At 42.5% G+C, this 25,724-nt stretch overlaps 2 protein-coding genes across 7 annotated transcripts in view; one reads left to right on the top strand and one right to left on the bottom strand.

The window, feature by feature from the left end:
• The window catches only part of FAM81B (family with sequence similarity 81 member B), a 30,109-nt gene extending 8,966 nt beyond the window's left edge, over nt 1-21,143 (top strand). The window contains exons 3-9 of the mRNA XM_053407699.1: nt 703-961; nt 5,994-6,112; nt 9,437-9,566; nt 12,565-12,671; nt 15,932-16,067; nt 19,083-19,278; nt 20,772-21,143. Coding sequence (XP_053263674.1) covers nt 703-961; nt 5,994-6,112; nt 9,437-9,566; nt 12,565-12,671; nt 15,932-16,067; nt 19,083-19,278; nt 20,772-20,905 — 1,081 coding nt within the window. The 3' untranslated portion in view covers nt 20,906-21,143. The remainder of the gene's footprint in view (nt 1-702; nt 962-5,993; nt 6,113-9,436; nt 9,567-12,564; nt 12,672-15,931; nt 16,068-19,082; nt 19,279-20,771) is intronic.
• Nucleotides 21,144-23,122: 1,979 nt separating this feature from the next.
• SKIC3 (SKI3 subunit of superkiller complex) overlaps nt 23,123-25,724 on the bottom strand; it is a 44,417-nt gene continuing 41,815 nt past the window's right edge. For all 6 annotated transcript variants that reach the window (XM_053407694.1, XM_053407697.1, XM_053407696.1 and 3 more), the window contains exons 40-41: nt 24,116-24,239; nt 23,123-23,232 (exon numbers count right to left, since the gene is read on the bottom strand). In XM_053407694.1, the coding sequence (XP_053263669.1) occupies nt 23,149-23,232; nt 24,116-24,239 (208 nt within the window). In that variant the 3' untranslated portion in view covers nt 23,123-23,148. The remainder of the gene's footprint in view (nt 23,233-24,115; nt 24,240-25,724) is intronic.

The raw sequence follows: 25,724 nt of genomic DNA on the forward strand, positions 1-25,724 counted from the left end.
CTTCAAAGCACCGACCTTCTGATTGGCAAGCCCTAGACTCTGTGGTTTAGAGCACAGTGCCACCCGCGTCCTATACTCTGTACTCAAAGTTAACTCTCCTGGAACAGAAAAATTAAACGTTAGCTCACAGCCATGAAAGGCCAGGTTGCAAAATTAGCTCTTGGGGGGTTGGGCAACTACAGCTTACCAACCACAAGACCTAATCATAAGGCTTTACTAATTTTTGATTAAATTTGTTTTTAATGCTGATTTGAAGCTCAGTAGGTCAGTTCATGCTGCCTGGTCTCCAAGTCTGAACAGCTCGAGTTATTTCAAATTGCTCCCTTTTCAGACTACTCATATTGTATCCCTTTTAGAGGTAAGCATGCCATCAACCAAAATCATATAAAAAAGCAGAACATAAGAAGGTGCCTTAAGAATGACGGAATTGTACCTATTACAGTATTTGATTTGCAGTATGAAGCTGAAGTCCGACTAACAAGTTAGGGCTCCATTCTTCTGTGTGAACAGAAGAACACCACCATATTATATCACATAATATGGTATCTTGTGCTACCATATTTTCCTCATAAAAGGCTGCCAGCATTCCTGGAACAATTTTCTTACTACCTTTTATGACCTTTTATGATAGCTGGGCATTCTAATATATGCCTTACCTTTAACTCCATAACCTTTTTACTCATTCGATTTCTTGTTGGACAGGAGTCAGAGCCAGCCTTTCCTGCCTACGATTCCTCATGTTTCTGGAAGCAGAGTGCATTCCCTTGAAGACCGGCTATCCAACCAGGAGAGGACCACAGCTGTCCTCCTGGATCAGGCCTTTCGGATCAAAGATGGCCTCGTTTCTTACCTTCATGGAAATAAAGGCGTTCAGCAAGGGGAGACAGCAGCACGCCAGCTCCTGGAGAACCACATACAGACGATCACAAGCATAGTTAAAAAGCTGAGCCACGACATAGAGGTACCACCACCGCAGTCATGTTTGGCATTGCCGACAATTTGTTAAAGCTCTGGTTTATTCAGTAGCTATGTTGTGTTCAGCTCCAGATGGGTTTACTTAAGATTAAGTTACTTATAAAATATGCATATCTTTGTTCTCCCCAGGAGGCAGCCAGTCTAGCCAGCTAGCTGCCAACATCTGCTTTTTGCACTGACTCCTGAATGCAAATTACCTGGGAGTGATGATCACCATTAGGACAGGGGAAGCCTCAAAGGACAGATTCTGACTTGTTGCTCAGATACATCTCTTACGCCTAAACTAGGGAAAAGAGGGATTTGGGTAGAAGAACTTTGATTCCCATTCCCCCATAAGTCATCGCAGAACTTGGCTGTTGCTTATATATTCAGAAAGAGTACATGCAGGCTTTAAGATCTATGTACAGTCGTACCTTGGTTCTCAAACTTAATCCGTTCTGGAAGTCCGTTCGACTTCTGAAAGTGGTCAAAAACCACGGTGCGGCTTCCAATTGGCTGCAGGAGCTTCCTGCACTCAATCGGAAGCCGCGTAGCCGCGTCGAACATTCAGCTTCCAAAAACGTTTGCAAACCAGAACACTCACTCCTGGGTTTGCGGCGTTTCGGAGCCAAAGTGTTTGAGTCGCCAAGGTACAAATCTCCTAGTTTATTTTCAAAGGCCTTTTCAGCTGAGTATCCAGAAAGGTAATTTTGACACTCTTTTCTTTGCACTTTGGCCCCTGGAATTCAGAGACAGTGCCATCATTTTTATTCTTTCTCCATGCTTAAGTGTTAGGTGATGATTCTCCAAAGCACCTAGACCAGAGCTTTCCAAACTTTTCATGTTGGTGACACACTTTTCAGACATGCATCATTTCGTGTGACACAGTAATTCAGTTTTACTAGCAAACCAGAGGTTAAACTAACCTCTTTCCAGCCCCGGGAGGAGCGCTGGGAGAGTTCACACGACACACCTACACACTGCAGCCAACACACTAACGTGTTGTGACACAGTTTGGAAAGCTCTGACTTAGACTCTAGCCTTCCTGAAACATTTTAGGGCCCTTGTGTCTTTGCCCCATAACAATAATCCAGGAAGCATTCCCTGGTACAGCTCAAACACTAGAGAAACACCAACAAGACACCCCCATCCCCAGAGCTTAAAAATTTAGAACTACGAGGTGGCAGAATGATGGACTATAGCCTTTCAAATTGCAGGTGGAATGTTTCTCCATACTCTATTGATGAAAAAAGCTCCCTACATGTACTATATGTTTCTGGACCTTCCTCAAGTTTTTTGTTTTTTGTTTATTCTACAGCCAGCTTCCCTCATACCTTATGTTTTGCTTACAGATTATTGTGGTTTTCTCTTCTTCCATGCATGGAACTGGGTGTTAATTGGGGGTCAGGTAGTTTCAATCCCCCACCCCACCCTCTTGGGTTGAGACATTTATTTTACCCACACACAAACTTAGCATTTAAAAAACTGTCATAATAATGAAATACTTCCTGTCACAAAGGTTGTTTTTAATTAGCCTCTTTTGCACTGGAAGAAGAGACTGCCATAATAACCATGAATTTGGATCCTGGCAGAGTTGGCCACTAGGGAGACTGTAAGCTAACAACCCTATTCTCAGAGTCATAGCAACTATACTGATGGAAGCATTAATGATATTCCACATGAGGAGGTAAATTGAGAAGAGTCATAAAGCCACGATGGATTTCTTTGGTTTGTCCTGCTACTTGCTAAGCAATCAGCACTTCCATGTTATATAAAATAACAAAACCATTAGGAGGACAGACACATTCTAATAGAGTATTTCAAATTATGGGGAGATTCAGCATAATTAAAAATGTTTTAAAAGAGTACTTAAACATTGTTGTTTCAGATATATTCATGAAATAATAATGAATCACTTAGAACAAAGTTAAAGGCAGGCAAGGAGAGAATGTTCTCTATTCAAGGCAATTGGTCCCTTGCATAGAGTCAAAGCTAATGCGGATAAAGGAAACCAAGCTCAACACTAGAAATACTAATTGCCTGAAGGAAGAAAAGAACTCTGTAAGCCTAGAATTACAAGACCTGAAGAAGAGGCTAATGAGTATAAAGACTGAGATTTCTACCCAAAATATAAGGACAGTAGAGCCTAGAGCACAATATTTAAAGACGTCCAACAGCTCTTTATCCCATAGAAAGACATCAGTGCAACTCCCTGTTCCCTTTTCAAACGACACCAAATTAGATGAGGAATTTGGCGCCTCCGACATTTCTATGGCAACAACACCTAAAGAATTCTATGTTGCTGACAATCTGGAGATATCCAGCACCAAATCTACATCTGGACCTTTGCCTAATATTCCAAAAACTTATCAGAATGATCAGCCTTCTCTACTGTACTCCTGGCGAGACAGGATGGACAGATCTTTCGAATTTGAATCTGGCTCTTTGTTGGCCAGTGATCCACATTTTATAACACATACCTCATTAATACTTCCACAGCCACAGATAGAACCAACAATCCTCCAATTAACCCAGGAGGGAGAGGGGGATTGACAGTTAATGAAACAACATGGGACTGTCCCCCCCCGCTTGGGGTGCGGTTGGTTGGGTTTTATCTTCTAGGGATACTTACCCTATCAGACCTCCACCTCTTTCCCATACCATTTTGACCCAGGAGTCCTGGCCCAAGGATGACTTGTTATTGAGGGGATGTTACCCATCTATTGGGGAGGCTAGTATGGGATCTGGGATTTCCACAATTGAAGGGCTAGGGAGGAATGGCGGTGGGGCTAGATATCTCTATCGGCGAAGGGTTTCGAGATGCAGTGATCCTCGAACCCCTTCCAATCTACGCCCCATCCCAAGGGATGAGGGTAGGGAGAGCAAGGATTACACACCTCCGTCATTGGTGCTGTGCAATGCCAGGTCCATAGGCAACAAAACCGCCACCATGCGTGACTTTTTTGTCTCGCAGGGAATTGACCTGGCTTGCGTGACGGAGACCTGGGTACGGGAAGGCGAAGTAGTCTCCCTACATGAGATAACACCCCCAGGTTTCTCTGTCCTCCATCAATCGCGGACTGTGGGTCGGGGGGGAGGAGTAGCGTTGTTATTCCGGGAGGATTGCTCTTTCAGAGCTCTGGCATCACCGGCGATCACCGGCATTGAATGTGTTGGTCTCGTGTGGGGCACCAAGGAGAGCTTGGCTGTCTGGCTGGTGTACTGGCCACCCAGCACACCTGCAGCCACCCTGTCAGACCTGCTGGAGGTGGTGGCGGGCTGGGCCTTGGAGTTCCCAAACCTACTGGTTTTGGGAGACTTCAACGTCCATGCCGATGCCGCTCCCTCCTCACAGGCTCTGGACCTAGTGACTTCCATGGCAACACTAGGGCTCTCCCAGTTTGTTTTGGGCCCCACTCATCAAGCAGGCCACACGCTGGATCTGATCTTTGGGGCTGGCATAGATGTGATCATGCTCCCCGCTGTGGAAGTGCCATGGTCTGATCACTACGCTCTGAAAGCCAAGATTGACTTCCCGCTCCTCCCCGGCTCGGGTGGCGAACCTATTTGGGCTCGTCCGCGAAAACTGATGGATCCTGATAGATTCCGACAAGCCTTGCGGAACCCTGCTCCTCCTGGCGACTCATTAGATGACCTTGTTGAGGACTGGAATAACCGGCTCTTGGCAGCCATTGATGAGATCGCGCCTAAGCGCCCTCTGCGACCCCGTCGAAACCGGGCACTTTGGTTTACTGAGGAGCTCCGGAAAATGAAGCAGGATCTCAGACGGCTAGAGCGAGTATGGCGCCGGACTCGTGACGGAGCCTCAAGAACATCTTATAGGACGCTTATGAAAGCCTATGAGATGGCTATGAAAGCTGCTAAGAAACCTTACTTTGCAGCTTCCATTGCATCCGCTAGCTCTCGCCCGGCACAACTTTTTAGAATAATTAGGTCAATAACGTCCTTAGGAGGACAACCAAATTTAAGCACAAATTCGACCCACAGCTGTGAGGCATTTGCGAGCTTTTTTGCGAGAAAGTCCTGTTGCTCCGCCGTGACCTCCCTGCCAATTTAGATACAGTGACTGAACTGGAGGCCCCTCGACTGACTTCAGGTCCAGTGTTGGACCATTTCGATCGGATACTCCCTACTGATGTGGATAGATTCCTCCAAGTTGGTAGGCCCACCACCTGCCTCCTTGATCCGTGCCCGTCTTGGCTGATTAGGGAGTGTCCAGATGTTGCGCGGACCCCCCTGGTTAAAATTATCAATTTGTCCCTTGACATGGGGACATTCCCAGAGGAACTGAAGGAAGCAGTGGTGTGTCCACTCTTAAAGAAAACTTCATCAGATCCCTTAGACCTATCCAATTACCGCCCAGTTTCAAATCTTCCATACCTGGGTAAGGTAATTGAGAGAGCGGTTGCTGAACAGCTTGGTAGGTTTCTGGAGGAAACATCGGCATTAGATCCATTTCAGTCCGGTTTCCGTCCTGGTTTTGGGACGGAGACGGCTCTGGTTGCCCTAACAGATGATCTCCGTAGACAACTGGATCGAGGCGGGTCAGGACTGCTGATCCTTTTAGATTTGTCAGCAGCCTTTGACATGGTCGATCATGATCTTCTGGACCACCGCCTCGCAGACGTGGGGATACAGGGCATAGCCTGTAACTGGTTGTGCTCTTTTATCTCTGGTCGGAGACAGAGGGTGGCACTAGGGAGGGAAATGTCGTCGCGCCACTCCTTGGTGTGTGGAGTGCCGCAGGGCGCAATTCTCTCCCCGATGCTTTTTAACATCTTTATGCGCCCCCTTGCCCAGATTATCTGGAGCTTTGGGCTGGGCTGTCACCAATATGCTGATGACACTCAGCTCTATCATACGTGTTTTTATGTTGTGAACCACTACCCTGCGATCTTCAGATGATGGGTGGTATACAAATTTAATAAATAATAATAAAAGCAACAACAATAATTTGTATAAAACAATAAACTGAACACGTATTGGTACAGTCCTTTACAATTCTGCTCAAATTATAGGTTCTGGAGAGGCAAATAAAATCAAGAGATGATGCAACATCAGGAACTAACTTTGCTATGCAGAGTCTAGACCATAAACACTTGCAGGGAGTTGGAGATCTACGTGGAAGAGTAGCTAGGTAAGTTTGACATACTCTATTAAGGGAAACCTACCTCAACAATATTTACACCTTGGCTCACATTTACAACATCCTGGGCTGGGGACCCAAATACCTGAAGGAGCACCACTAGTTTTATCATCATACCTGCGCCTTCAGATTTTGGGAAGAGGCCCTTCTCTGTGTTCCACCGTGGGGGCAGATGCATTGTGTGGCGACACAAGAAAGAACCTTCTCCATACAAACACCCCAACCCTAAAACAGTGTGTCCTTAAACAAAGCACATTACAATAACAAAACTACATGTTACATTAAATGTGTGGTTTGCCACCTTCTCTCTATGAACTGTGTGGTGGTGGATGGAGGCTGATCCAAATCAGAATTGGTGATGCTGGCATAGGGAGTTACGTTTCACCAGCGCTGTGGGCCTGATGAAAATTGCTCCCCTCAGCACCATTTGCTCTGAACAGGAAGCTGCTACTTGCCCAAAAGAACCTTCTCCCCTGGGGCAAATAGCAGCTTCGGCATGCGGTGGCAATGATCAGTATCACAGCATCTGGGGAAGTGTAGATCCTATTCCACTGCCATGGTGCTGAAACACGTAGGCCTCTTCTTTTTTTAAGGGGGGGGGGACACAAGTGATTTAATGTATCATGTAGTTTTGAAGTTTTCCTCTAATACCTTGGTTTTATAATTGAAGAGTCCCATTTGTAGAATGCTAAAAGGGTGCCTCTTAAGTTCAAAGCTGGAGGAAGTGTTCTGTACATGTTGTTGTACATCACCCCAATTTCTGAGCAGTGAGAAATTCCAGGCATTCTAGGATCTTACCCAGGGCTCATGTTTCCTTTTGGAAGTGGCACACAGTGAAGATTGTGGAGTCTTCATGATATATGGTTTATTTACACATATATACTACCTGAGCCTATGATGGAGGGGTTCACAGCATGAACACCCAAGAACTGTCTTGTTCTTCTAGGTCACGTCACAGCCAAACTCTACTCCAGACTCCGGCACTATCTTCTAACTAACTGTGATCTGGGGGAGGGGCCCCACCCATTTGCTGTCTCACACAGAGCCCGGTTCCTTTGTTCCCTTTAATGGCCCATCATCCATGCTATCACCTCAACACAGGAAGCTAGCCTGGCTTATATTTTAACATTTGCTGGATGCAGAAGGATCTCACACAGAGCCTATTTCCTCCACCCCAAACTGATAATACTATGTTAAATTTTGGTATAAATATTGCCTCATTAATATTGCCACACAGTGAGATGATTGATAAAAATAGGATTCTTAACATGAAACAGGGATATGGGGTAAGTTATAATGGTGCTGCTTTGCAGGTAGTTACTGGGTTTTAAATAGACTGGAATTGGAAAGAGGCTTTTGGACAGAAACTACAGGAATTGCACTTTCAAGCTTTTATCCATGGATCACAGAAGCTGTCTTGATTTCACAAACTCCTTAGTCACAAGAGTCAAACAAAAGAAATTATTTATTGGCCTTGGAATGGTATTGGTGGGTCAGCTTTGTGTAGATCAAGTACACAAATATTAAGCAACATAGGAAAACATGTGGTCAATGAAACTGAATTACCATTCAATATTTTTTGCACAGATATCCCATCTGCCACGAGATCACCCCTTTTGGAGTAGTTATTGAACTTGGCCTGCGTATTTAATAGTGTCTCAAAGAGTGTGCATTATATTCTGGCCTTAAGGTTGGCACTGAAATACCGTATTAGGAACTGCAGGGGATAAACAATTTAAAATGTGACACTTTCCTATATAATTAACAGAGCAAGTAGTGATCTAAATAATTAGTGTTAGCTCCCTGGGTTATTTTATTAAAGTAAGGCCAATTTATTCCACCTTTTTTGTGAGAGTGAGATGAGCGAGCACAAATCTCTAGGCTCAGCACAGCCTCCTGACATTGCAGCAATAAAGGCTGGCTTTAGTAGCTGTGTTTAAGCAGTCAATTTTCAATGAGTAATTGCTCTTAGATTAAGCTATAGTACAGCGGAATGATTTATACAACATTATGAGCACTTTTTGCATATTGCTTGTTACTAGTGCTCTTTTATCGAAATGTTGAGCTAGCCTAATTTGAAATACTGAAAAACCTCTAGTACAAAAGCTGTTACTGTGCTTGCTTAGGACCTGTCTCTACACATCTGAAAGCTACTTTTCCATGTTCAGGGAATATGACCTTCTAGAGCATGAGCGATGGGGAAAATTTATGCCCCCAGTGCAGCCCAGCCTGACGCTTCTCGCTGTGGGTGTTGGTTCTTCTGACACCCAGGAGAGAAGCGCTGGACTAGGCGGCTGTATGGGGACGGCTGCTTCAAGTCCCCTCAAAAATCCATGCCCAGGGCCATAGCCCCTCTGGCACCCCCCATACTACAGCCCTGCAATCCAGCAAGGCAGAAGAACCCAGTTTCCCCCAGTGCCAAACCAAAACCTAAGCTGCCATCCTGCAGCCACTTACCTGGGAATATGCCCCATTAAACACAAAGAGACTGTCTTCTGGGTGGACATGTATAGCATTGCGCTGTAAGTTAATTATACAATAAATTCTTAATAAACGACTGTACTTTCCCTCCTGTAGAGCAATATATACTCACCAGAAAAATGCCTCCTTGCTGCTAAGAAAAATGGAAGGAGAAACTATGAAGCTGCCAAGGACTAGGAAATAAGAGTAAACTAGGAACAGTGCAATAAGGGATGGGCGTGTTGGATTCTCTTTAGGATCCCATGGATTCCTATTTCCTTGTATCCAAACAACTCACTTTTCAATCATAGCAATTATTCACCCATTGGCTAAAAGCACTGGTAGGCAGGAGCAGCCAGGCTGCCTCATTTCACAGAAATTTCTTAGGGTATCTACATGTTTTGCTTCATAACTTTCTAAGAGGGCTATAGACTTATTTTTTATCTTAAAAAATAAAGCTCAGCCTCTTGGTTCTGTGCCTGACAGCACAAATGATTACCTCCATATTTGCAAGCCTTGATGTTGCCTAACAAAATAACATGACCATGGAAACCAATGCTACTGTACAGAACAGGTGTTACAGCAACTGCTCTGGTTAACATTTTGCACCAGTGTAGTTTCAAGATACTCTTCAAAGGCAGCCTCAAATAGAATGAATTGATTGGAGGGGGTGTCTTTAGGTAAGAGTCAAAGAGCTAAGTGCATGGTGTATGGATTCTGCCTTATGGAGGAAAGTTAAAGGTTTGGGTCGATGCACTTCTAGGTGAGAGATGGTGTCAGGTATTGATGGGGCTGTGGGAATTTTTGAGGACTGTTAACACTACTTTGCATTCTGTCATCTACCTTTGCTTCCAGATGTGATGCCAGCATTGCAAAACTCTCTGGAGATATAAATATCATCAGGCATGAGATCTCAAAACAAGAGAAAGAAATTCATGCAATCAAGTCTACTGTAGAAAATTATGCTAATAATTTGGAGTTGAAGGTGAGTGAATCTGAATGTTTGTTATTCAAATCTTTAAGGTGTCTCAGACATTGCCCCAGTTCCCCATTTGATTCCAAACTACTGACTGACCTTAGTGAAAGACGGAGGCTGAGTTCGAACTATAATTTAATGTACCATGAAGGAGTTACAGAAAGCCTTGGCTTACATGGTCTCCCATTTTGCTTCTTCTGTTGAGCAGTTTGGAAGCAATTACTACCATCTTTGCTTAATGGCAGCTTGTATCATCTAAACAGACAAACTGTGGTTAGTGCTACCTATGGTTTGTTTAAAAGAATCCATTGGATTGTTAATACTAAATATTGCGAGAGGTAGTACTTCTTCAGTATTGAAAACTAAACATTGTACAAAGGTGTGTAAAATTATTAACATTAATAGAATGGAGTTGTAAGAATACACAGTTTTTTCCAGGTTTTTTTTTTAAAGATTGAAATCCCAAAATAATTTTAGATTTAATCTTACAGGAGCCCAATTTTCAGTGTTTTGTGCATTTGAGGCTCATGCTTGAGGGCAAAAGCTCGGTCTGGGAATGTCTATATTAAGAGGACAAAATTGTTTGTGAGCACAGAGAAGAGGCAATTTGCCCTTCCAGCCAGCATATAGATAAAGCTTTAGGAAAAGGTTTTGTGGCGACAAAACCTGAAAGAACGAACTTTGGGAGAACAGTGCTCTGTTTTATTAATCCTACAATTTACATAAGTGTCCTAAAGTTATGTAAAAAGCTTATTTATATACTTCTGTTTGGTATTTTGATTTACCTATGTGTGAATCCCTTCAGAGACACTTAATAAAGACCTTTGATAAACAAAAGAATGTAAGAATCATACCAAAAAATAAAAAAATAAAAGTTGCATAAGCCTGTCTGGAAAGCCTATCTGTAAATCTCGGATATGTGAAATCTGGGTGCGGTTAGCAAGTGATGAAGACAGAGCATTTTGTTGTTCACTTCAGTTCCACAGCAGCTCTCTCGCAAACAAGGTGGCACTCAGGAACTGAAATTTACAGCCCTTTGCAACACAAAAACATCAACAAGTAAGGAACTTGCTGAGGAGATTCATAATTCATTTTAAAACTTTAAAGGGAACCTTACTACTAACCTGCTCTTAGGCATTCAGGGCCTTGTAGAAAGGAGGCAAAACGGCAGCTTCCAAACTGTTCTGAGGTAATGAGCTAGCTGCCCATAAAGGTGACTGCTGCCAGCCTCAACTCTGCCACTGATCATGTGCATACTTATTAAAGTAATAGACAACAGTGGATTACACTTTCATATCTATAAGGAGATTAGCTATTGCTTGCTAGCTCTACCTTTTTTGACATATATAGGCCTGTAACCCCAAAACAGTGTCAGCACCAGGCACCCTGAGGCATTAGACAGGGCCCACCACTGCAGGTGCCTCCCCTGGATTCCCAGCCAACTTAGTGAGTGATAGACAGCCAAAAGCTTCCCACAGAGCCCTGGGGCATCAACAATCATATCACTCAAGGGAATTGTGAGAAATTAATAGTAGTTGGTTTAGCCATTCACCGCTGTTACCAGGTAAACCCACATTCATGGTAGCCTCCCAACATAGGAGTGTGGGGGGGTCCATAGAGGGCACTTTACCAATAGCCCCCTTATACCTGGAGTCAGTCTCCTTCACTAGAGGATTTTAAGCAGAGGTTGGGTGGCCATCTGTCTTTAGTTGAGATTCCTGCATTCCAGGGGGTTGCACTAAGTGACCCTCTAGGTCCCTTTCAACTCTATAATTCTGTCATTCTTTGACAAGTATGTAAGATAAAGAATTGTTGACGTACCCTCATTGTAAGAACTTTTTAAACTGCATACTTTTTGAAGGTATCTGATCTAACATGAATGTTCAGATGTTTGCAGTAATAATAGAAAATAAGCTACCCACGTACATTGCTACATATAATATTCATATAATATTCTCAGTTTTGGAGATAGCTCTATTAAATTGGAGATTGCTCTATTAAAAACCAAAGCTATTCTTTAGCAGGCATTAGGTGGCTGGTCTTTTCTTTTGCTTCAGTATTGCCTTCATTCTTTATAGGATAGTAGCCACACTTTATTTCCCAATCTCCTGTATTCCTTACTGACAGTTTACTGTCTTTCTCAAAGGACAGGTATTCTTGAGAGGGTGCGAGTGGAAATATTTCACCGGAAAAATGTGGTCAGAGGCATGTTTCAAACCTGTCCTCCTCTTGGCAGAAAATGATGTTTCCGCAGTCCAAGTAAAATAGAATAAATGCACGTCATAAACCACATATACCAGAATACCAAAGAATGTAAAAACAAAGTTAGTCTTTTCCTATGGAGAGACATCAAGCAGGGAAAAAGTGACAAATAAAAGCTCAACAGGAAAAGACACACAGAGAGAGAGAGAAAGAGAGAGAGAGAGAGAGACAGGGGAAAATGTCCAGAGCTTAGCCACACATCCAGAAATAATCACGATACAGCCCTCCCTGGATTACATGTAAGATCAGAATGCAAAACAGAACTTCAACAGCTAACACTAAAAATCTCACACCACTTTGTTCCTTCAAGAGTACTAAACTGGCTTAGTTCACTGATGGCCTGCGGTCAATTGTAGTGCAGTTGTACCTCAGGATACATTTCCCAAATATAAAACTGATTTTTCCTCAATCTTATCTAAGCACCCTTATGTACTCTCCAACTCTATCATGACCCTAACATTTTAGTCAGTAATAACTGCTCCTGAAAGCCATACTGAATTCACTGGGTTTTGAGAGTTGTCTATACACATAATTCAATCAGCGGAATTCTGGCGGGTACTAAATTATTTTGTACCAGTTGATGGCAAGCCTTTATTACTGAGTTAAATTAATTCTGAGAAAAGCTTTTAAGAATGGGCCTGTCGGAAATTCTGGCTTTTCCCACTCACTGCAGCAATAATGTGTGTTTAATGTAAGTGCTGGAATTCTGCCGTATAAAGAGTGTTCCCTGTTGAATTCTTATTAGGTAATGCAGCTTTTAGGCAAGATAGACACTTCAAACTCAGAGCAAAACTCAAATTTGAAGGCAATACAAGGAAATCAACATCATGAATTGCAGCTCCTGGATCTCAAGTAGGTGGTGAAAGCTTTTTAACTTTATTAACACACCTAGTTTAGGCCAATGGAATTTTTGAGGGAGCAAAACAGAACCATTTATTTACATGCTTTTGGGAATCCTGACAAACTAGTGAGAAAAGTTTGATAGAAACCTAACAATATTGGTCACAGAGTAAATTGCCAAAGTGATACTCTTGCCCCTCAAAAAGCAAAGGAAGAATTGCACTTTCCCCCTTTATTGTAACCATTTATTATGAACCATAGCCCAGAGATTATGCATGTGCAAAGGTGTTTGCACCTTGTTTCCCTGCATTTATAAATCCCTTTGTATAGAAATCTAGCACATTCATGAGAAAGAATTCCGCCAAGGCCCCCTCTTGATGGTTTAGTTTTTGTATGTGCAAGTGTTTTCTTTGTTTTGTTTTGTGTTATAATGTGAGAAAGTATTCAGAAATCTAACAATAACTTTGCTTACTGGAGACATTAATGTTGTTGTTAAGTCGTTTAGTCGTGTCCAACTCTTTGTGACCCCATGGACCAGAGCAAGCCAGGCACTCCTCTCTTCCACTGCCTTCTGCAGTTTGGTCAAACTCATGCTGGTAGCTTCGAGAACACTATCCAACCATCTCGTCCTCTGTCGTCCCCTTCTCCTTGGGCCCTCCATCTTTCCCAACATCAGGGTCTTTTCCAGGGAGTCTTCTCTTCTCATGAGGTGGCCAAAGTATTGGAGCCTCAGCTTCACGATCTGCCCTTCTAGTGAGCACTCACAGCTGATTTCCTTCAGAATGGATGCATTTGATCTTCTTGCAGTCCATGGGACTCTCAAGAGTCTCCTCCAGCACCATAATTCAAAAGCATCAATTCTTCGGTGATCAGCTTTCTTTATGGTCCAGCTCTCACTTCTATACATCACTACTGGGAAAACCATAGCTTTAACTATATGGACCTTTGTTGGCAAGGTGATGTCTCTGCTTTTTAAGATGCTGTCTAGGTTTGTCATTTTCTCCCAAGAAGCAGGCGTCTTTTAATTTCATGACTGCTGTCATCATAATGCCAAAAGTCTTTTTACAGGGGAGGATGCATTATGAGGCTTAAGGTTTATTTTTTGCAACCCACCCTTTTCAACTTTTCACTCCACACTAAGGTCTCTCCACACAGGGCTTCTGGTTTTCTCTGCCAATTTCTTAATTTATCTGTGACTCTTTTTCTATATATAACTAATTCAAAACTTAACTAAAATGCTAAAATGTCATGCTAAAATGAACCACAAAATCACATAGGTTCAGAGCTATGAGTAAAACATGGCCTTGAGTCACTTCACCAATTATTGCTGATGTTATGGATGTGGGTACACACTCCCACAGAGAGACTCCCATCTCTGGCTCATGCTTTGTCACTGTTGTTCATATCAAGGCATCTCGTCTCTTACTTTCAGGATGGTCTAACTAGGCCTGTGTTTCAGACCCTCAGGCTACGCTTTGGAGATTTCGTATTCTCTTTTTTTTTTTTTATAATGATTTTTTATTACAGATTTTTATAACAACACAAACATATAGCAAATACATAAACAAACAAAAAACAAAAACAGAACAAAAAACATGTACCATTTCATATCTTAGTTTCTTATACCTTTCTTCCCCGACTTCCTCATGCCTCCCTTTTCTGTATTCCAAGTTCTTATCAATTACTCAGCAAATCTTCCCTTATTTTAATTAAAATTTAAACTAATCTTCCTTATTCTCCTTGTCTTAACCATTACTGATAGTAACCATTTACTTTCCAGTCCAACATCATTCTAACTTTCATTAATTTTGTAATATTTCTTTAAATAGTCCTTGAACTTTTTCCATTCTTCTTGCGCTGCTTCTCTTCCCTGGTTTCGGATTCTGCTCGTCATTTCTGCCAAGCCCATGTAGTCTATCACCTTCATCTGCCATTCTTCCAGTGTGGGTAAATCTTGCGTCTTCCAGTACTTCGCAATGAGTATTCTAGCTGCTGTTGTGGCATACATAAAGAAAGTTATATCTGTCTTTAACACCCCCTGGCCGACAATACCCAAGAGAAAGGCCTCTGGTTTCTTGGGGAAAGTATATTTAAATACCTTTTTAAGTTCATTATAGATCATTTCCCAGAATGCCTTAATCTTCGGGCACGTCCACCAAAGGTGAAAAAATGTACCTTCCTTTTCTTTACATTTCCAACATTTATTATCAGGCGAATGGTAAATCTTTGCAAGCTTGACTGGGGGTTATGTACCACCTATATATCATTTTCATAATATTTTCTCTTAAGGCATTACATGCCGTAAATTTCATCCCGGTGGTCCACAACTTTTCCCAATCAGCAAACAAAATATTATGACCAATGTCCTGAGCCCATTTAATCATAGCTGATTTAACCGTTTCATCTTGTGTATTCCATTTCAGCAGCAGATTATACATTTTTGACAAATTCTTGGTACTGGGTTCTAACAATTCTGTCTCCAATTTTGATTTTTCCACCTGGAAGCCAATTTTACTGTCCATTTTAAACACTTCATTTATTTGATGATAGTGCAGCCAATCTCTCACCTTCCCTTTTAATTTCTCAAAACTCTGCAATCTCAGTTTGTCCCCTTCCTTTTCCAGAATTTCCGAGATTTCGTATTCTCAACCAGTTCTGTTTCTCAGTATTATTCTGGCCTTTTATACTCCTACCCACCTGTTGCATAGCTGGATGTTAGGTTCAGCTTTTTTCTTTTTAAGTCTTTGGGTTTTCTAGCTCAGAAATCGTGTTCATAAGCTAACAAATTATACTGAAAAATGAGTGGAATCAAATGACTCAAGTGTCAGGTTTTGGTTTTTTTTAGTTGCTTCTTATTTGGGAATACTCTTGGGTCCAAATATTACGCTGATATCTATTGTACACCCTTGAGCCAGAAAGTCAGGAATTTCATCTCACATACAGAACTTTACAAAACTTGGAAGTATATGGAACGAATTCAAAATATATCTCAAATGTGATTCTGTGGTGACTATATTTACTTGATTGATCGATGCTGCCACACATGAAAGTTGGCTGCCTTGAGAAAGTTATATTTAGCAGACACAAAATTAGACAATATAAAAAGGCCTGTGTGAGATATAGCTTAGTAATGTTCCAGCCACCTTAAAAGGTAAATGTTGAGTGTGTTTTTTTGACAGACAGAGAGAGATAGGGAGGTCTCCAAATTTAACTGGATATAGTTATCGTACTGTGTTGCATGAATATTCACTAATGGTATCTTTAAATGCTAGGATAAATGGTGTTTTAAATGACTTTAAGGATCAAATCCAAAACCAGCGGAAGTGGATAGAAAATGAGTTGAGGAGATCTGAGCAAGAACAGGCCTCTCTCATAAATCAGTGTCTTTATTCAGTGAAAGAAAGACTGGTAAGTATACTTAGAATTATTACTTCTAATGGATGTTACAGTGAACCTAGGAAGACTTACTTACGTAGACCTTGTGAAAGTGCCCATAATTAAGGGTTTTAAATACTTTCAGGGCACACATAGGTGGAATAATGCCCCTTTAAGCAATGGGAACTAGGGAGAGCAGGGACAACTCAGGCAAAGAGAAAATTGGGAGAGACTTCCCGTAGGATAAACTGAGAAGGGAAAATGGACACAGAGGCAAAGCAAATGCACATGAAAGGAATCTGAGTATAAGGGGGGGTCAAATATTGCTATCAGAGATCTGATATTCGGCAATATTTTGGCCCTTGTGCTCAACATAGTGCTGTCAAGTGGTAAAATACTACTTTTAGGAAATGGAACATACAGAAAGCGTGCATCATAAAAAATAAAATTACCTTCCACTATGGGTATCATACTTTGCATCACAAGCAAAATCTTAACACAGTGGCTTCAATAAGCCTCCCATGGATGGCAAAGTGCCTACATTTCAATGAGCGACATTCTAAATTAGTTTAGATTCTTGGCAGTAGAAGAGTTCCTGGCTCCATGCAAGCACTTAAGTTGAGTGTTTAGCTTGAGGAAATCCTTGTTCCAGGATTAGGGCTCTCAGTGTTTATCTGAATTAAATGTCTCACACAAAATTCTGGATGCAGCTGGAAAGATTCATTTCATTAAGTCACATTACAGGAGTAAGAGATCCAGTTCTTATATACAAGACTCTGAAATCTAAGTAACTGCTAAGCCTAAATTATTGACATTACATAGCAAGTTTAAAATGTCACATTTCGTATATTAAAACATCAAGGTCAATGTTGGTAACCTCAAAAATATCAAGTGCTGGATTGCTTTGAATTTTAAAGGAAAAAACTGTCTCCTTCCTTTAACAGGGCAGGTTTTGGGAGGTTCATTCTCTTAATAATCATTATTGCCATAATAACAAGTACAGGGTGAACATTCCTTTGGCCATAGTTAATTTCATCGCTGATGGGAGAGGATAATGGAGATATCTAGAGTACCACAATGAGAGGATGACTGGATCTTTCATTTCAGCTGCCCCAAGTAGATATTCAAAGACTTTATTGGATTGCTGCAACCACTATTAACAATTCACATTTCTATTTGTTAACTGAGCAAAGGCAGCAAGAAATATATAAATGAGCAAGATGCTCATTAAGTGGTTGAGCGTTATCTAAGTACAGCTGCTTGCTATTTCAAAATGTGTCCTTAACATGCTCCACGATGCAGTTTTAAATTTTTTTATTTGCATTTATATCTCACCTTTCTTGCAAGAGGCTCAAGGTAGAATACATTGTTTCCATGTCCTTTTTCCCCACAAGTCAATTTTATTCTCACAAGAGCCCTGTGAGGTAGGTTAGGCTGTAGGATAGTGAGCGGTCCAAGGTTGTCCCAGGGAGCATAATGGCAATTAAAAGACCTGCCTCCCCAGTCCTGGGAACAGCATTATATAACTATTACCCCACCCTGTCTCATCTTAGCCCAGCACAAGTTCTTGGCTGCTGCCTGAAAGTGACACTTCCCCATATAATTGAGGCAGGTGCCTATCTGTTTATTTGTTTTGTTCTAAGGCATATTGGTGGAACAGAAATGGTGGAAAATAAAATGGAAGATTCCTCTCACCAAAAGGACAAAAAACACCAAAAAACCACAGCAATCTAACACAGAGCTGAGCCAGCTGAAAAATTTATCAAAGTAATTTGTGCAGTAAAAAAAATCTACAGACCCTGGTCTACTAGGATTAAAAACTGAAATAAAAATGTGTTGTATCCAACATTAGTACCCACTGAAATTAATGTATATGGCTAACTTACATCCATTCACTTAAATGGATCTACTCTAATAATTTTTTATATATATACTCTGTCCACCTGGCTGGGTTTCCCCAGCCACTCTGAGCGGCTTACAGCTTATCTAAGTAGGGCTGATGTTGAATAGAATTCTATTGCCATAATGTTGGATAGAACTCTATTGGTATCCATCTGTCTTGAGACAACAGAGTGCGCCTCTGGGTAGTGGGGTGAAGTCAAACTGCTGCATTAGCAGCACTGAAGTGCCCTCCCGGGTGTGCATGCCTGGGCAGTGTGTACGGAGGTCCTGGGCTGCCCAGACAAGAAGACCCTCCTTTCAGTCTTGCTGATGTGGTGCAAAGGAAAGCAGAGCGATATATTTGGCACCAGCTTGGCTGCAGGTGTTGCCGGAAGGAGGCGTACAAGGGGCCATTCAACCGCCTTAGCGACTGCATTCACTCCTTAGCCTTTTCTTCTCCCAAAGATATCCTACAAAGCAGATGTTTAGGGTCAAGGTTTTCCTTCTTCTAGATCAGGCATAGGCAAACTTGGCCCTCCAGATGTTTTGGGACTACAACTCCCATGATCCCTAGCTAACAGGACCAGTGGTCAGGAATGATGTCAATTGTAGTCCCAAAACATCTGGAGGACCATTGTTTGCCTATGCCTGTCCTAGATGGGCGACCTTTCCAGGTTGATGAATCCCATCTGCCCTTACTTCCCTCTACAGCACATGCAGAAATTGCCTTCTTGACTGTTGGACCCAATATTGGTCTCATCTCCTCAATCCCACCAGAGCCTGTCTTTGCATGTAGGGGAAGCCCCTAACTCACCAAGGGTTTGAGAGCCATCGGCTACCTTCACTTGGTGTAGCCAACCAGTCGAAGCCATTTCTGGGATGCGGCTGCTGTCTCATGCTGACAGCTTCTAGGAGCCACAGGTGAGAGTCAAGTGCATGGTGGAAACTGAGTGGACAAGCTACACTAGAAGGAGCACAGTGTCCCCCCCACCAGAGGTACTATGCCCTCCCCTAACACCCCAAACATAATCCTGTAAAATTTAAAATATTTATAAATAGTCTTTATGGGAAAGAATAGGCAACTCAGATGCAGTTTTGTGGGAGGCAGTAAAAAGGGTTCCAAATCCTATAATTATATTGATTTATCATAAATCTTTATTTTAAAAGGACACAGTGGAAAAGAAAACGGATGATAGTTATTATTTCCTCTGCAAAAGAATAGAAAGCACTGATAAAACAGAGCAATTTAACGCAGAGCTGAACCAAGTGAAAAATGACCAAAATAAGCTTCATGCAAGGATTGCTAGATTTGAAAAACTGATGTGGCATGAGCTGGAGGAAATCCAAAGTGAATACAGATCAGGTAATATTTTTGGTGGGTTTCTTTAAGGAAATGCATAGAGAAACCTATCAAGTCCTCACCTTACCCTCCAATCAGGTGTACTTACCAAACTACACCAGAAATTTCGTATTTCTGTGTGCTGTTCATAACCCCCTCATAGCTCGGTGAAGGATGTTTCTGTCGGTAATGTCAAAATCAAGCCATTGCATATTGTTCTGACAATAACAAATCCACAATAACGAAACACAAATCTGCTAACTATTTCTGGTCCTTTTTTCCCAAGTCACACTTACTAATCAGGGGGTACCCATTGGCTATAAGGTGTGTTTTAGATGTCACATTTACTATGAAAGCAAGTAGCAAGTTACCTTATCTGTGAGTGGATCATTATTTCCAGTAACAATCTCATGATGGCTGTGAGCACATTGGCCATTGGGCAATTGTAGTTGTAGCAGCAGCAGCATTTTTGCCCACAAAAATGCATCACTGTGAATAACCAGGAAGGGGTTACAAGAGTTCTCCTGTAATTACGAGCCTGCTTGTTTGGGAACAACTTCAAGAACCAAATCTTATCAGATGAACTCACCTCTGGTTAATGGAGGAAAACCAACAAGCCCACAGCAAATTCCCTGGGTTCCATCTTAGTAAGATGCCGTGTTTGCATACTCAGGCACTTGATGCCTGTGACCCAGTGAGGGGGCAAACCATAAATAAGACCCAGGGCATTGGTACTGGGTTGAACTAGGCCACAACTTTATTGATTACGGATGTAAGTAGGTTTTGGCCAAGGCATTGGGTATGTATCCAGAATCAAGCAGCCCAACTGCTGGTTGGTAAATATGGTGGGACTCAACTCTGACTGGGGGCCACCCCTGACATGCATCAGGTGATACAACCCTGCCATGGCGGCCAGGGCTCTCCTATTCAATGAACAGCTCCTGACACCCCACAAAAAGCCTTCTCTCAAAGTTTGGGGTTTTCCAGAGTGTGGTATCACATAACACAGCAGTAGCTGGCATGCTGCCTTCCAGATGCTTTGGACTCCACCCCCCCCAAATGATTCCTGGCTACTGGCTATGCTGGCCTGGGCTGATGGGAGTTCAAAGAATTGTAGAGTTGGGAGGGAGGGTCATCTAGTCTAACCCCCTGAAATGCAGGAATCTCAACTGAAGCATCCATGACAGATGACCATCCAACTGCTGCTTTTAAAACTCCAATGAAGGAGAGTCCACAACCTCCCAAGGGAATCTGAAACATCTGAGGTGGGGAACCATGTTGGCTACTCCTTCCCCTAAATTTGCAATTTTGCTCATAGCACCTAAGAAAAATTAAGTAGGGTGATATCCTCCAGCAAAGAGTTTGAAAGTAATTATTACTGCACTTTCATGGGAAGAGAAGAGACTGATTTAATTCAGCAAACTTTAGCATAGGTAAAGGGTTGTTCAGTAGCTTTTATTTAAAAAAATATATTAAAATGAGTTTTTTTCACCCTAACCATGCCTGCTTTTTACCAGGATTTCAGTCAATCCGTGACTCGCTTAATGCACTTAAACAAATACAGACAGCAAAGCTTAAACTCGAAGAAGAAAAGTTCAAGCAAGACATGAAAAAGATACGGCGGAAGATAACTGAAATTCAAGAAGACTGATCCCACTTCTTAAAACATTTGCATTTAGTCCATCTTGGGAAAGTGTGTAAGAGATTGCAAAAAATAAGCTCAAGAATTCTACTATATCAAGCTTGTTTTCTTATGTCTCCCTAGGAGATTAGTATTGTATATTACTGTTGCAATGTCTATAATAGATTTAAGTCAAATCAATCTGAATCATATTCCTACATCAGAATTTATATTTTGGGGAAAAATAAAATATAAGGGCTGTCAGTAATTGTTGTATAAGCAATTGCTTGGTCTACTTTGGTAATTATTAACCAGTAATTGTTACATTCTGAAATTCTCAAAGCCATAAAAGCCTGTTTTCTAGCCTCAGACAGAAATTACAAACAGGCCTACTAAATCTTTGCAGTGTATTTTTTAAAATCAGGTACAGGTGCTATTCATATAAACAGACACCTACATATAATTTGTCCCCTCAAACCCACCTAATTTTATGAAGATGCCATAGGTTCGTGCTTTCAGTAACCAGTCTTGAAAATTCAAATGATCTTATCTACATAGTGTTTTACCTACAGATTTGTTTTTTTCTTACTTTTTCTATTTTGGCACAAAGAATTAGGATAGGAAAAAGGCAGAAAGTGATATCTAAGCGATATCCAGGTAGCCTGTGACTATGGATGACTTCTTGTATGACTCATTCTTGCCCTCCCCTCACACCCCTAAAATCTACTTTGGAGGGTTGGGGGACCCGTGGAGTAGATGGGGGGTGCAGGTTGGGAGGAGAGAAAGGAAAAGTCCTCTTGTATCCATTGGAATAATGCTGGACCTCTCTCAAAGGTAGCATGGCATAAAGGATGAAAAGCATTCTGAAAGGTTGCAAAACTGGAATGAAGAAGGCTGTGCAACTCATTACTGTTCCTTGACCAACTTTCTGTACTTTCTCTCGCATTAAGAGATTGCAAATACAATTCATCACCATTTTCTTAACCTTGAAAGACTGCTGTTCAGTAATTTTGCAATGGGTAACAACCTGGAAGTGCACCAATTTTGTTTCCAAAAAAAGTAAACTGCTTATTTCCTGGGCCATTCAAAAGGCTTGGGAAATGAATGTCCCTTTCCCCACTAATTTCCCAAGAACTATGCTGGCCCTTATCTTCAAGCAGGACAGCAGTGGTAGCCAAGAGTGTCGAGGTGCCCCCTTGTCCTCATGTGCTCCGCAGTGCCTGAGGACTGACAGATTGGTGGCTCCTGGGAGGACTAAATTCCAAGCACCACTGCTCTTTCAGAGCCTGATACCCTCTGCAGTATCTGAGCTGCAATTCTGCTTCAAGGAAAATATAGTGCCAAGCAGCAGGTACAAAACATGACTGCACTGTGGATAGCTCTTCCGTATCAGCCACTGTCTTCATTTAAAGCCGTAAGGGAATTAGATTCTTTCTTCTTCAGTCTCGCAATGTGCAGTTTAGGAATTATAATTACTTCTCTTACTGACATTTCAGAAAGCTAGTCTTATTGCACTGGAGGGAAAATGGGGCACTTACTCAGGGAGTTACTTCTGAAATAGTGGCATTTTACCTTCCCATCTATGAGTGATAGAAATGAATAGACGCAGGGGCAGGGGGAGGAAACTTTGACTACCTTTAACCTTGCTATCTTCAACAATGTTGGCAACTGTTTAAGGGGAGATGTTAGCAACATACCTTACAGTCCGAAGATAAAAGCCACTTTCTCTGTTCTCTTGCTACTTGCTCTTTAATTTTTACAGGATGCAGAATGGTAGGCTCCAGGCATAACAACACTCTGTATGTCTTTCTAATACTTAAATGGCTTTCACAACTGGCATTTATAAAACCTGGCAATGTAGATAATGAGTTTCTGAAATTAAAAAAAAATACAGCTCTCCCAAGGCATTAAACACTCTTTCAGGCACTGAGAAATCCCAAGTGTTTAGATTTACTGCAATTATCATCACATCGTAATGGTGTATAAACCAACACATAGAAAGATTTCAGTAAAATAATAAGCAAAAACGTTGATATTAATTATAAAAGCCCACAATCAGTACAGCCCTAAACCATGTAGAATCTGGTGCATCTGAGTCAAGAATGAAATTCTCCAGAATATTTGAAACAAAGGCTTAATTCTAATATATATATATATATATTTAAAAACCACACACACACACCCCACAACACAATCTCTGAGATTGCAACATGAAGTGGTAGACTGGCATGGAGGGAGAAATTCCATCTGTCAATCTCCCAGTGAAAATGACACTAGGATGCTGCTGCCGCTGAGAGTTTCTTGTCTAGCTCCAAAGCTCGAACATCTCCATTAGCTTTGGCATTTGCTACAAGAGCCTGCGGGAGAAATGGAGGAAATAATAATGTTGATGCTGAACTATATCTTGGTTGGAGAGGAATTAAAGTTGAAGTTATTGTAACCAATGTTAGTCCAACTCAGAGTAGGTGTATTAAAATTAAGGAACCTAAGTTAGTTATGTTAATTAATTTCAATGACCAAGAAGGACTAGCGTTCCATAGAGGTTGTCATGGGCCAGGAGTCAGCTTTGCCTGCTGAACAGCAGCCCAAAGGGGGAGAAGTCAGTGACTCCACCTGCAGCTGATCAGCCTTCAGGGACACAGAGGGAAAGGTGCTGATGAGAACCAGCTGGCTTCAGCCTTCGTAAGCAGAGCTTCCACCAGCAGTTAGATGCTGGAAACAGCACTTGTAGTCCCTGGCCCTACCTTGCTGCTTCCTTCTCGTCTTGACCCTTGATCATCGGATTCCCTGACCCCTGGACCGTCTAAGCCTGTGGATTGCTGTTTCCCTGACCCTAGGACTGGACCTGACTTTGGCTGCTAACTCTTTCTCTAGGCAAGTACTCCTCAGAGACTCTTCTGGTGGGTTGGTCTCCCACTCCACATTCTTGCTCACCAACAAGACTACAACATAGGTCATAAGCAAAGGAGGTCATGTGGCTGATCCCAGGCTACAAAGGCCTAATATAATTCTACCTCTGAGCTATGTTCCCATGGTAATTCTTCTACTGACCAGAGGGAGATGAACACACTCCCTCTGCTAAAGCATCAGTACACCTGACATTTTGTTCCTGACAACAGCGTACTTGGGATGCAGCAAGGCAGGCAGCCCACGAGCCCTCTTGGTTTCTAGTACTTAGGAGAACCATGTGGCCTTATCTAATTCCTGAGATATAGAATTCAAAAGGTAAGTGCTACTCACATCTATTAATTCATAATCATCTTTGGCATACAAGTGCCTTAAGAGATACCACCGGGCAACTGATGCGACAGTTTCTGGATACCCAGGTTGATACACCACTCTTTCTAGTATGCGGCGAGTTTCCCTACAAAGGAAACAGAAAACATTGCAAAATGCGATGAGAAAACTAGAAAACGAGAGTGAGTCTATAGCATTGTAAGGGCTCAGGCTTCAACCTTGCTTTCAAAAAGCAAAATTTATATCTGTACAGCAAGTTCTTACATAAATCTGGGGCACTTGCAACAAAAGAGCAGGGAACAAACCTACTGCTGGAGCAAAAAGAAAATAGTGGACCACTCCATTAGAACAAACTTACAGGAACTTTAATGTCCTGATTGTTCCTTTGAAAGCAGCCTCATGAGATAATCAGACCCATGGGCTAGAGCTTTGCCACCCCCTAGAACAGGTCCATGGGGGGCGGGCAGCTAGATACACTTGCCCCAGCCCTCAGAGGGTTAAGCCAGCCAGGGGCCCTGCCAGACTTACACTGTCATGCCAAGAACAAGACTCTAGCCCTGGGCTTCAGATAAGCTCTGCAAGGACCTTCCTGGAGTAAAATAACTGAATGTGCAGCTAGATACAGTGGTGCCTCGCAAGACGAACGCCTCGCAAAACGAAAAACTCGCAAGACGAAAGAGTTTTCCGTTTTGGAGGTGCTTCGCAAAACGAATTTCCCTATGGGCTTGCTTCGCAAGAAGAAAGCCCATAGGGAAATCTCCGCCGGCCTTCAGAAGAGGTCCTGGACCTCTTCTGAAGGCCGGCGGGGGGCCAAAGTCTTTGCTCCCCCCGCCTGCCTTCCCGGGACAGCGGAGACTTCTCCGCTGTCCCGGGCGATCTGAAAATGCTGGCGGGCGGCAGCGGACGCTGCGCTGCCGCCCGCCAGCATTTTAAAAGCCCCCGGGACAGCGGAGACTTCTCCGCTGCCCCGGGGCGATCTGAAACTGCTGGCGGGCGGCAGCGAACGCTGCGCTGCCGCCCGCCAGCATTTTAAAAGCCCCTGGGACAGCGGAGACTTCTCCGCTGTCCCGGGGCGATCTGAAAATGGGGGCTTTTAAAATGCTGGCAGTCGGGAGGAAAGCCCTCCTGTCCCCGGAGCTTGCAGGGTGGGAGGTGGGGAGAAGGGCTTTTCTTCCCACCGCCAGCCTTCAGAACAGCCTTCTGAAGGCTGGCGGTGGGAAGAAAAGCCCTTGTCCCCCCCCCCCAGCCTTCAGAAGAGGTCGGGGGACAGACTGTCCCCGGACCTGGTCTGAAGGCGGTTTCCATAGGAACGCATTGATTGATTTTCAATGCATTCCTATGGGAAACCGTGCTTCGCATGACGAAAAACTCGCAAGAAGAAAAAACTTGCGGAACGAATTAATTTCGTCTTGCAAGGCACCACTGTATGTTGTTTGCTCTCCCTCTAGTAGCTCCTGCTCTTGATGAAGCAAGTCAGTGGAAACTTCACAAAAATCTACAATTGCAAGCCTCATTTTCATATTATGAACAGAGAGCTTCTCTGGATCTTTACCATTATGGGTGTTTTTTAAAAAAATCTTCCATCCATCTATTTTGTATCTTATTGCAGTGG

The sequence above is a fragment of the Podarcis raffonei genome, chromosome 11 (genome assembly GCF_027172205.1).
Source record: "Podarcis raffonei isolate rPodRaf1 chromosome 11, rPodRaf1.pri, whole genome shotgun sequence".
Classification (NCBI taxonomy): domain Eukaryota; kingdom Metazoa; phylum Chordata; class Lepidosauria; order Squamata; family Lacertidae; genus Podarcis; species Podarcis raffonei.